Raw genomic sequence first — 12,429 nt, 5'->3', positions numbered from 1 at the left:
AGGCCTCCAGTCTGAAAAACAACCCTCTACCACCACCCTCTGTCTTCTACCTTTGAGCCAGTTCTATATCCAAATGGCTAGTTCTCCCTGTATTCCATGAGATCTAATCTTGCTAATCAGTCTCCCATGGAGAGCCTTGTCGAACGCCTTACTGAAGTCCATATAGATCACATTTACAGCTCTGCCCTCATCAATCCTCTTTGTTACTTCTTCAAAAAACTTAATCAATTTTGTGAGACATGATTTCCCACGCACAAAGCCATGTTAACTATCCCTAATCAGTCCTTGCCTTTCCAAATACATGTACATCCTGTCCCTCAAGATTCCCTCCAACAACTTGTCCACCACCAACATCAGGCTCACTAGTCTATAGTTCCCTGGCTTGTCCTTACCACCCTTCTTGAACAGTGGCACCACATTAGCCAACCTCCAGTCTTCCGGCACCCACCTGTGACTATCGATGATACAAATATCTCGGCAAGAGGCCCATCAATCACTTCTCTAACTTCCCACAGATCCTGATCAGGTCCTGGGAATTTATCCACCTTTACCCGTTTCAAGACATCCAGCACTTCCTCCTCTGTAATATGGACATTTTGCAAGATGTCACCATCTATTTCCCTACCATCTATATCTTCCATATCCTTTTCCACAGTAAATACTGATGCAAAATACTCATTTAATATCTCCCTCATTTTCTGCCATTCCACACAAAGGCCACCTTGCTGATCTTTGAGGGCTCCTATTCACTCCTTAGTTACCCTTTTGTCCTTAATGTATTTGTAAAAAAACTCTTTGGATTCTCCTTAATTCTTTTTGCCAAAGCTGTCTCATGTCCCCTTTTTGGCCTCCTGATTTCTCTCTTAAGTATACTTTTACTTCCTTTATGCTCTTCGAAAGATTCACTCGATCTATCCTGTCTATATTTTACATATTCTTCCTTTTTTTTCTTAACCAAACCCTGAATTTCTTTAGTCATCCAGCATTCCCTATACCTACCAGCCTTTCCTTTCACCCTAACAGGAATATACTTTCTCTGGATTCTCATTATCTCATTTCTGAAGGCTTCCCATTTTTCAGCCGTATCTTTACCTGCGAACATCTGCCCACAATCACCTTTTGAAAGTTCTTGCCTAATACCGTCAAAATTGGCCTTTCTCCAATTTAGAACTTTAACCTTTAGATCTGGTCTATCCTTTTCCATCACTATTTTAAATCTAATAGAATTATGGTCGCTGGCCCGAAAGTGCTCTCCCACTGACACTTCAGTCACCTGCCCTGCCATTTAATGTGGAGAAACTGATATGGGTCTGAACAACAAGACCTATCCAAGAAGTTCAGTAGCCCTTAGGCCATAAAACTATAAGAAGTAGAAACAGGAGTAGGCCATTGGCCCCTTGAGCCTGCTCTGCCATTTAGTAGGTTCAATACTGATACAACATTCTTCAAATTCATTTTCCTGCTCTTTTCCATAACCCTTGATTCACTTACTGATTAAGAATCTATCTAACTTAGCCTTAAACATACACAAGGACTCTGTTCCCACAGCTTTTTGTGGCAAGGCATCATAAAGACTCAATACTTGTAAGAAACTTGCAGGAGGTGGTGTTCCCACATATTCGCCGAACTTCATCTTCTCGATGATAGTGATGTGGGTTTGAAAGGTGCTGGCTAAGGAGCCTGAGAGAATTGCTGTACTGCATTTTGTAGGTAAACACACTGCTGCTACTAAGAATCAGTACTGGAGAGCATGAATGTTTGTGAATGTGTTGCCAGTCAAGCAGGCTGCTTTGTAGTGGATGTGGTGCCAGTCAAGCTTCTTGCCTGTTTTTGGAGTGGGGAGAACTCACCCAGGCACAAGTAGAGTATTTGATTACTCCTGACTTGTGCCCTGTTGATGGCATAAAGGGTTAGGGAGGCAAGAGAATTCCTAGCCTCTGAACAACTCTTGCAGTCACAGTATTTATATAGTTAGTCCAGTTCAGTTTTTGTCTTATGGTAATCCACAAGATATTTTAATTGGACATTGAGTGATAGTAACACCATCAAATGTCAAGTGATGCTGGTTATGCTCTTGTTGGAGGCGGTCAGTGTCTGGCATTTGTGTGGCATGAATGTTACGGGTCACTTTCAGCCCAAGCCTGGATATTTTTCTGGGTCTGGCTGCAGTGTCTGAAGAGTTGTGGATGGTGATGAATATAGAATAGTCATCAGCTAGCATTCTCACTTCTGACATTACTAAGTTGGGAAGTTAATTGATGAAGTAGCTGAAGATGGCAAAATCAAAGACATAGAAAATAGGCACAGAGTAGGCCATTTTATCCTTAGAACTTGGCTCTGTTATTCAATAAGATCACATCTGAGCATTCACATCAGTACCCTGTTTCTACTTTTGCTCCATACCCTTTGATCCCTTCAGCTGTAAGAACTATGTCTGTCTTCCTCTTCAAAACATTCAACGTATTGGCCTCAGCCACTTTCTGTAGCAAAGAATTCCACATGCATACCACTCTCCAGTGGACATTTCCCCTTATCCCAGTCCTAAATGGCCTGTCCATATTCTTAGACTATGAGCCCTGGTCTGGACTGTCCAGTCATTGGGAATACCCATAATGTTTTTACTGTGTCGAGTCCTAATAGAATGTTATGGGTTTCCGTGAGATACCCTCTCTTTGGCTTAACTCCAGTATCATCCTAACCAAACCAATCACTCTTCATAAGTCAGTCCTACTATCCCAGGAATCAGTCTGGTAAACTCTTGATGTCGCCAGAATTTCCTTCCTCGGATAAGATCAAAATTGCACACAATACTCCAGGAAAACATAAATACAATCTGATAGCCATTATGGAGAAATTGCTTCAGGATGACAAGGACTGGGTCCTGAATATTGAGGAGTATAAGGCATTCAAGAAAAAACACAGAAGCTAGGTAAAGGTGGAGTATGAACACTGTTAATCAAAGATGATATTTACACAATTGTTAGAGATGACCTTGATTCAGGAGATCAGGTTTTAAAATTAATTTTGGTACAGTTAAGAAATAGTAGGAGAAAGAAGTCACTTATGTGAATGGTCTGCAGCTCTGCTAATATTACAACAATTTGGGACAATGTAAGCAAGAAGAAATACTGGTGATAAAAGGACAACAGTAATCAAAGGTGATTTTAATCGACATGTAAATAAGAAAAATTAGATCGGTAGTGATAGGCGAAATGAAGAATTCATAGAAATCTTTTGAGATAATTTCTTAGACCAGCATGTTTTGGAACTGTCCAGAGAACACGGTGTATTAGATTTAGTGTTGTGTAATGTGACAGGATTAGTCCATGACCTCAGAGTTTAGTTACACCTCAGTGGTGACCATCTCAATATGATTGAATTTTACATTTATTTTGAAATGGAGAAGATTCAGGCTCAGACCAGTATTTCAAATCTAACTAAGGGCAATGATGTGGGCCTGAAATCGAAGCTAGTTAAAATTAACTTGCATAATAGGTGAAGGGATAGAACAACAGGGACACAGTGCTAAGCATTTAAGGGACCATTTTAAAATGTGCAGAATCAGGAAATTCCTGTTTTAAGGAAAAATTTGAAAGGTAACACCCACCATTGTGATTATCTCATGAAGCTGGAGAAAGCTTCAAACTAAAGGAAAAGGAAACATAACTGCAGAAAGAGGAGTAGCAAGTCAAACGATTAATAAAATTATTAAAAACACCAGACAGTAACTAAAAACAACTTAAGCATGATAAAGTTGTTAGAAGATTAATCTAGTTAAGATTGTAAAAAGCAGATAGCAAGAATTTCCACAGATATTTAAAAAGCAAAGGGATATGTGAAATAATCATTGGTCCTGTGGAGATTAAGAATGAGAGTTAACAGTAAATAATAATGAAATGGTCAATAAAACAAACAAATGTTTTGCTTCTATCTTCACTACAGAGAATTTTTTTTTAAAAATCCACTAATATCTGTAAACTAGGAAGCAGAGTTGAACGTAATGAAATTATAATCATGAGGAAATCGGTTCTAAGCAAACTGTGGGCTGATGGAATTTTTGAACCAGATGGGTTTCATCCTAGCACCTTAACAAAAGTTACTAATGAGATATTATATGCATTAATGTTAATTTTCCAAAGTTCCCTAGATTCTGCAAGTGTTCCACTGAAATGAAAAGTAACAAAAACAAGCCCACTGTTTAGGAAGGAAGAGAAGCTAAATTCAAGAAACCATAGACTAAATAGTTTGACGTTTGTCATGAGGAAGGTATTAGAATTGATTCTTAAATAGGCTATTGCTACATGCCAAGAAAAACACATAGTAGTCAGGAAGAATCTTCATGGTTTTGTCAAAGGAACATCATTTTAACCAATTTATCGGAATACTTTGAAGGAGTAACGTGCTGTGGGAAAAAGGGCAGCCTGTAAATGTACTATACTTGAAAAGGTTAGTGCAAAAAATAAAGACTTTTGATTGGGGATAAATACATTAGTATGGATAGAATATTAGCTGGGTGGCAGAAAACAGACACTATGCATAAATTTGTCTTTTTCTGATTGGCAAGATAAGAGGTTTGGAGTGCCACAGGAGTCTGACAATTTACATCAATTACTGAGGGAATTGAAGGCATAGTAGACAAGTTTGCAAATGACACCCAAGATAGTCAGAAAAGTATGTTGTAAAGAAGACATATAAGAGGTTGCAATGGATTCAGTTGACTGAGGGGTCAAAATCTAACTGATGGAGTATATACAAGAAAATGTGAAGTTGTTCACTATGGCAGGAAAAAGTGAAAATCAGACTACTTCCTAAATGGAAGATGCAGAATTCTGAAAGACAGAGCTTCAGGTATTCAGGTGTGAGAGTCACAAAAAAAGGTAGTATGCAGTCCAGCATGTAATTCAGAGGGATAATGTGATGATATTCTTTGTTAAGAGAATAAGTGAACATAAAAGTGAAGATGTAATGTTTCAGTGAAACAGGGCATTGGTGAGTCCACATCATGAATCCTGCCTGGAATTTTGGTCTCCTTTATTAAAGAAAGACATAAATGCATTGGAAGCAGTTCAAAGAAGGTTGATTATATTGATCCCCAAAATGAGCAGGTTCTCTTACTCGGATAATTTGGAAGGACTAGTCCTGTTTCCACTGGAGTTGAGATGAGTAAAGAGTAACTTTATTGAACTGTACAGGATCCTGAATGGTCTTGACAAGGTGCACATGGAAAGGATAGTTTCTCTTGTAATTTAACTCAGAACGAGGTCAAAGTTAAGGAAATTGTTTTCTTTCTCAGATGGTTTTGCAATTTTGGAACAGTCTGCTCCAGAAGGTAGTGGAGGCAGAGCCACTGAATATTTTTAAGATAGAGATGGACGGACTCTTGTTAGACAGGGATTAAGGCTATCCACAGTGGATAGAAATGTAGAATTTGAAACACAAAGAGATCAACCATGATCTTATTGAATGGTGAAGCAGGATTGGTTGGCTACCTTTTCTTCATATCATATGTTTGCAAGTCAGGGTGGTGTGGAAACATTTGTGCAGTAGCTGGGCTGTGCTCAGTCATGCTATCCTCCCATTTCAGTCTGGGTTTAGACCACAGTCAATGCTGAGGGGAGCTGGGTATTAATGGTCAGAAAACTCAGAGGAATTACTTTGTGCCATACTAAGTAAAGTGGGAAGTTCGAGCCTGGGTTAGGGCTCAATGGATTGGGAAGCTGAGGAAATGAGAATGGTGAAAGGAGGCAATTTGAGATAAAGGCGTGATATTCCTTAGGACATAGGAGGGGGTATGGAGATATGAAGATGGTGGGGTTAGTTGTGCGTAATTCACAATTACCATCACCTCAAAATGAGGAAATTTTATGGCTTTATGATCAACAAGGGCATAACAATGCATAAAGCCAAATGTTTAGTTGGTACATAAGCAACATTATCAAAAATAAAAAAGGAATGAATGGAATCCATGGAAGACTGAAATGTATTCAATGTAGCAGGGACAGAAAGACAAAAGGAAACATGAAAGGTAGAGTGATTATCACTCACCTCAACTGACACAACTGTGGGTGGCACAGTGGCACAGTGGTTAGCACTGCCGCCTCACAGCGCCAGAGACCTGGGCTCAATTCCCGCCTCAGGCAAGTGTCTGTGTGGAGTTTGCACATTCTCCCCATGTCTGCGTGGGTTTCCTCTGGGTGCTCCGGTTTTCTCCCACAGTCCAAAGATGTGGAGGTCAGGTGAGTTGGCCGTGCTAAAAATTGCCCGTAGAGTTAGGTGTAGGGGAATGAGTCTGGGTGGGTTGCTCTTCGGAGGGTCAGTGTGGACTTGTTGGGCCGAAGGGCCTGTTTCCACACTAAGTAGTCTAATCTAATTACATGGACAAATGATTGAAACCTTGCCAACTTTGCACCAAACTCAGTTGTGCAAAAAGGAGACACAATGCCTGCCATCACATGAAATGTGAGTTGAGTAAATTACTGTCATACTCTTTAAGAGTGGAGTATAATTCTTTGCATGTGAGGCAATGCTAGGGGCAACTGTATATCTTATGCTTCCACTGATTCAGCAATGCCACCCAGCTGTGAGCAAATTACATTCAATGGAAAGGTCGCAACCATTTAGGTAACTGTTAATATTATAGGTTATTGCCTCAAACAATCTTGACCATTATGTATTTTGTTTCAACTAATTCACTGTGATGTCATACATGCAAAGCTGTTTAGCTGCACATTTGCATCTGGCATTTCCATTTCTACATGCTATTCATACCTTACACTGGAACACAACGTTTCAGAGCTATCACGTTCTTACACATGACTGCAATTAAATGGTCTATGGTGATAAAGGTTAGCTATTTTTTGGGAATGGATGCTATCACAGATAAGACATACCTGCCTTTAACTCTCCTAGTGTAGCATTAGCAACTTTGGTTGGGCAACACATAGCTCTATAAGGTTGCCTAGCTCAGAACTCCTCATCTAGGCATGACATTGGCCTCCTGGTGATGGAAAAACCTCCATGCCATACTATTGTCTCAATATAATGATTGTCAGAGATCATTGGACAGTAATTGATTTGCTGTTCTGTTTCCCACAGTTGGAGATGCTGTTGTTGGACAGGGGTGGACAAAGCCAGACGTCACATGACATCAGGCTATAGTTAATAGATCTGCTTAAAAATCACATGTTTCCAGAGCACTGATCCTTTTTTCTGGTGATGAAGGAGCAACACTCCAAAAGCTTGTGATTTTAAATAAACCTGTTGGACTATAACCTGGTTTGGTGTGACATCTGACTCTGTTTCTCCCAGATGTTTCATCACTTACCTGCGATGGAACCAACATATGGAGGATTTGTTGTGGTGGTACTGACGATGAGTCAATAGCGAAAAACACATCAATTATTTTGTTGTGACCAAACCAACAAGATCAGGAACTTCCAGCAGCTGTCACACAAGTTCAAAAAGGAAAATCAACAGCTGAATGTTTCCTTAAGAGGCAGAGGTGAATGATCAAACCCCAAATCAACCCAACTTAGTGCCATTTTTGACAATTGTCAGAGAATGAGCATCCTTGAGGCATTAAAGGCTCTTGTGGCACAGTGGTAGTGACCCTACCTCTGAACCAAACTGCACAAGTTTAAGACCCATTTGTGCCAGAGGTGTGTCATAACATCTTCTAACAGGTCGATTTGAAAATATCTCTAGACTTTTTTTAAGATGGCACCAGAGAGTGATGACACCATACAACACTTTTAATTGTATTTTGTTACAATACACATGACAATAAATAAATCAAAAAGAAGAAGGTGGAGATTAAGGATGTTCCATCCATCATCACTGAACTCTATTATCTACTGAGGTAGGATTTGGAAGGAATGGGTGGCCATCACATTCTGGTATTCAATCATGGGTGACTGATGCATGAAATTTTACATCATTGATTTCTTTTAATGAGCACTGAGAGACTGGTATGGCTTTTCCCAATACTCAGTCCATAAATGCATCCAGAAAGTTACAGATGCTATTTTTTTCTAGATGAGAGCTATTTAGAATTTTCTCAATGAACAATGAGCTGATAACATGAAAAAGTCAACATGAGACAAGCAGACAATCCATCATGAATCGCCCTGTGAAAAAATACTTTGTCCAAAAATGAGAATATCAAATATATAATCTGTAATCTGTGTTGGTTGATTTTGCTGTATATTCCGTACACACAAGTGACTGACAATGGACATACTGCACTGATTCCACAATACAGAGCGTGACAGAATATGTCATAATGTCATTTTTTAAAGGTATACATTTTTTTATGACTGGTTGGAATCTAAGTCTTAATACAAAAACCCAAAATATCTCTAGTTAAATCTTGTTGGGATTTCTGCACGAGTATTTGGTACTTACGTTGGTTTTATTGTAAATCTGTGTTTTTCATGTATATATGCACCTGCCAAGGCTCCAGCGCCAGAGTTCAAATACTGCAAAATATATTAGAAAGGGGTAATTTGGGCAGATTGATATTCATTTCACTTGACCGGATGAAATTTACCACCAATTGCACTGAAGAAAAATATGGAAGAATCCATTTTACCTTGTAGTTACACCAACAGGCAAAGTCCACGTTCCAGTCATGCAGACGCAGCTCTACATTCCCAACAGCATGAGCAAGGTCAAAACCAACATAGCATCCCTGTAAAGCACAGGTTGAATAGTATTTTAGTTGAAAGTACACTAGGAAGTATGAAATTGATAACCTTGGAGGTTTAGATTGTCATAGAGGATTATATTTGCTGCCTTAGTATCTCAAATACATTTTAGAAAATAACGTTCTCATTTAAATACCCATTAAATTGATTGTGTTTCATACTGTGATGAGGTAAAACAGTTAACTGAACAAATGGAAAAGGCACTTTATAAAAAAAACACTTAGGTATGTTTTTCATTATTTGTCCTCAGTCATGCCAAGAAGCCTGCTCCCAGAAGAGTTTAAATACTGTCCTTGAAATGGCTATTAGAAGGATGTCACAGATTAGCTTGATTCTTTCACTGTCAGTGTTTTGGAACACAAAGCTAAGGAGTTGCCACTCAATAATTTTTTTTAAAGTGGCATTCAGCTCGGGGACATAGGAAACCTCAGAGAATGGAGCTGAATATTGATGTTTTTATTACCTCATTGAAAGCAAAGGATAACCTTTGTGAATGCACTTCATTTACATTTGCAGTTTAATTTGAGAAAATGCCTTTTCTATAGAAATCTTCATTTCTTGGTGTTGCTATGCATTCTGTTCACAAAGAGACAGATAATCAGTGATGGGAATGTGATAGATCTCATACAAGATTCCCTTATGTCAACCTGAGATGTTATAAGTGAATGTTACTAATTTAGCAGGACTAGTTATCTATTCCATTCTGAAGTGGCTATCAAAAGTACACTGTCATTTAATAGGTTAACATTCAAAAAAATATGAAGCTCTAATCATTTAGTAATTCCCTTTAGTAACTATTCATTTTAGCACAATGCTCAGGAATGAAAGCCGCACTGATCTTTGCAAAGATAAATGGGTAACTCACTGGTACAGACAGCAACTAATGTTACTGAAGGGAGGAAAGGTTATTCACCTAGCCTGAAAAATTGGTTCCTTCTGACTTTTTGGGTGTGTAGTGCAGCTAGCTTCCAGGTAATTAGATTTTCTTTTAACAATTAGGACATTCTCATGAATTATATAGAAGTATAAAACATGGATACAGCTTGTACTTAAACTGACTTCCCGTGAGTATACAAGTTATTAATGGAGAACAAAATGACGTCAAGTCACTGAAATTTAACTTGTGGTGAATAAATTCACAGTTCAAAGCCATTTATAGAAACACAGAAAATAGGAGCAGGAGTAGACATCTGACCCTTCAAGTCTGATCTACTTTTCGATCTGATCATGGCTGATCCAACACGCCTCACATTCACTTTCCTGCGTTTTCCCTGTAACTCATGATTACCCAACTGATCAAGAATCAATCTATCTTAGCCTTAAATCAACAGAAGGAGACTGCCCCAGAGCTCTCTGTGGCAAGGAGTTCCAAACGCGGAACCTTCTGAGGGAAGAAATTCCTCACACTTAAGTTGCAGCCCCCACCCCACTTTTTATTCTGAGATTGCGTTCTGATCCGAGTCTCTCCCATGAGGGAAACATTCTCTCAGCATTTATTCTGTCAAGTCCCTTAAGAAACCTACATGTTTCAATCAGATCATCTCTTATTCTTCTAAATTCCAGTGAGTAGAATCCCAATCTGATTAGCCTTTGCTCATAAGACAATATTGATCTTTGTACTGAATACACTCATTGACTGGTCCTCTAAGTTCTCTTGATTTTCCTTTTTGATTGAAAAGATTAAGGTTTTTACCATCTCCAAACAAAGTATCGCCCACACACCAGGACAGATTGATAGATACTGCAGAATCCTACAATTCTTCATTGAAACCTGCCGTGAAATCTAATCAGCACATGAGGTTATAACCTCAATTTTTAAAATATATCTGAAACACAGAACCTATAACAATGAAGGGCTTCCTTTGTATTCGTCTGCATTATAAACTTAGATTATAACTTAAAATTCCTGATAGGAACCTTAAATCCAGAGGTTAAACTATAGTAACTTCACTGAGATTTCCTCAATGGTCTCAAAATATTCTAATATTTATTTTATGGATCCAAACAGGACTTTGGTTTGAGATGAAACATGCGCTCTAAAATGTAAAGTATGTTACACTATGTTGACAGGTTCTACTGAGCAACAAATAGTTAATATTTGTTTATTACTTGCTGGACATAATATGTAAACAATGAGCATAGAAGGCCATATTTTGCAAACAGATGTTTTGAAAAGAAAAGGTTTTTAAGTTGAACCTGCATCTGAATAATTGATGTGGCAAAAGCTTTTTATTTGGGGCAGTCTCAGATTAAAAGGCAAGTTAATACATCAAAAAGGACTATTCTATGGCACTAATAACAGTGCATCACTATGTGAACAATATGATGTACTTCAGGGGCAATGTAAACAAAATTGACTTTATATTGAACCATCAATGTGTGACATTTCCAATAATGTTACATTCATAACTTTCAACATGAACATTTTTCAGTGCAGAATGTTTTAGAAGTAATGTCTCTTTAAAAAATTAATATTGGCTGCTAAGATGGCAACACAGGTTAAGTGACGTTTGCAGTTTCTGAACAGGCTACCTCAAATTGCCACAGATTTTATCATTGAATGCCCAAGGTTGGGATGGATTTTTTGAATGAACCAAGAAATCCACCAGCTGTGTGATTCACACTGATTATTGTTTATGATCTAGTCCAATTGACGACAGATATCAAATCTTAGCACCCAAGAAGCAGGGAGAAAGAAGTCAGTCTGGAAACCTAATGGTATGAGAAATCAAGTTTCCAGCCGGAAGAACAGAACTATGCCTAACAATCAGTCAAATCACCAGCCAGGGAGTTGGGGGACAGATTCATTTTCATCTGCAATGATTCACCTGTACAATTTTGTTTGGAAATCCATTGACTTCCAAATTCCATTCATCCAGATAATTATGAGAGAGGAGCCATCCAGGCCTGAAGTTCGAATTATTTATTTATTTATTACGTTTCCACTTCTAGCTTAAATGCATGCATTGTGTCTCGAACCCAGTTTCGCATTTGTGTTTGCCTGTGTCTATGGATGAAATGAATGTGTTTCATTCCATTCATATTTCAAGGTGCTATGTAAATATAAAACTTTGGGCAGAATCATACAATCTTTTGGCTAAGTCCACAAAAGGTTTGTTGCTGCAAGGTCTAGTGCATTTCCTCACTGTATCTTACCAAACTCAACTTATTGACTACTTTCCACATCCCTGTGGCATCTCGCTCATCCTATTCATGCCCTATTTTATGATGCACTGTTCCTGCAATAACCTGCCACTCAGCAGATGTCCTGAACTTGCCCTGAACATGGTAGACAAAGGTTACTGGTACCCCAGTTTGTGGGCAGAGTCCTGGAGATCCTTTTTCACCAGGGCCAGCAGCTGAAGTCATGACACTAGATCATGCCAGCCTAGTAACATGTGGCCACTCAGGACAAAGCACGCTTCTTACAAAGCAGGTTAACCTCACCAAAATCAGTATCACCATCTCCTCTCTGATACCAAATACTCACTCTATCCCTACTTCTATACTTAAATCCCACTTTCATTAACGCCTGCAATATCATCAGACAAACACCCCCACTCACCCACCAATCCCTGAAATTTACCAACTCTGTTTTCGGCCTATATTGCCTACTCACTCACTTGGACCAACCTACACCAACATCTATACCTATGCCACATGCTTTTGTTGCTCTAGTACTTACATCTCTCTCAGTCCAATAAGCAAACAGTTCACAGTCAGG

At 38.8% G+C, this 12,429-nt stretch overlaps 1 protein-coding gene across 3 annotated transcripts in view; it reads right to left on the bottom strand.

Annotated features, from left to right (window-relative positions):
- Positions 1–12,429, bottom strand: part of kynu (kynureninase) — a 176,257-nt gene that overhangs the window by 37,685 nt on the left and 126,143 nt on the right. For all 3 annotated transcript variants that reach the window (XM_043694093.1, XM_043694092.1, XM_043694094.1), the window contains 2 exons: positions 8,591–8,689; positions 8,404–8,477 (listed from right to left, as the gene is read on the bottom strand). In XM_043694093.1, the coding sequence (XP_043550028.1) occupies positions 8,404–8,477; positions 8,591–8,689 (173 nt within the window). The remainder of the gene's footprint in view (positions 1–8,403; positions 8,478–8,590; positions 8,690–12,429) is intronic.

The sequence above is a fragment of the Chiloscyllium plagiosum genome, chromosome 7 (genome assembly GCF_004010195.1).
Source record: "Chiloscyllium plagiosum isolate BGI_BamShark_2017 chromosome 7, ASM401019v2, whole genome shotgun sequence".
Classification (NCBI taxonomy): Eukaryota; Metazoa; Chordata; class Chondrichthyes; order Orectolobiformes; family Hemiscylliidae; genus Chiloscyllium; species Chiloscyllium plagiosum.
Note: the sequence above shows the minus strand (reverse complement) of the source record. Positions and strands in the feature narration are given on the sequence as shown.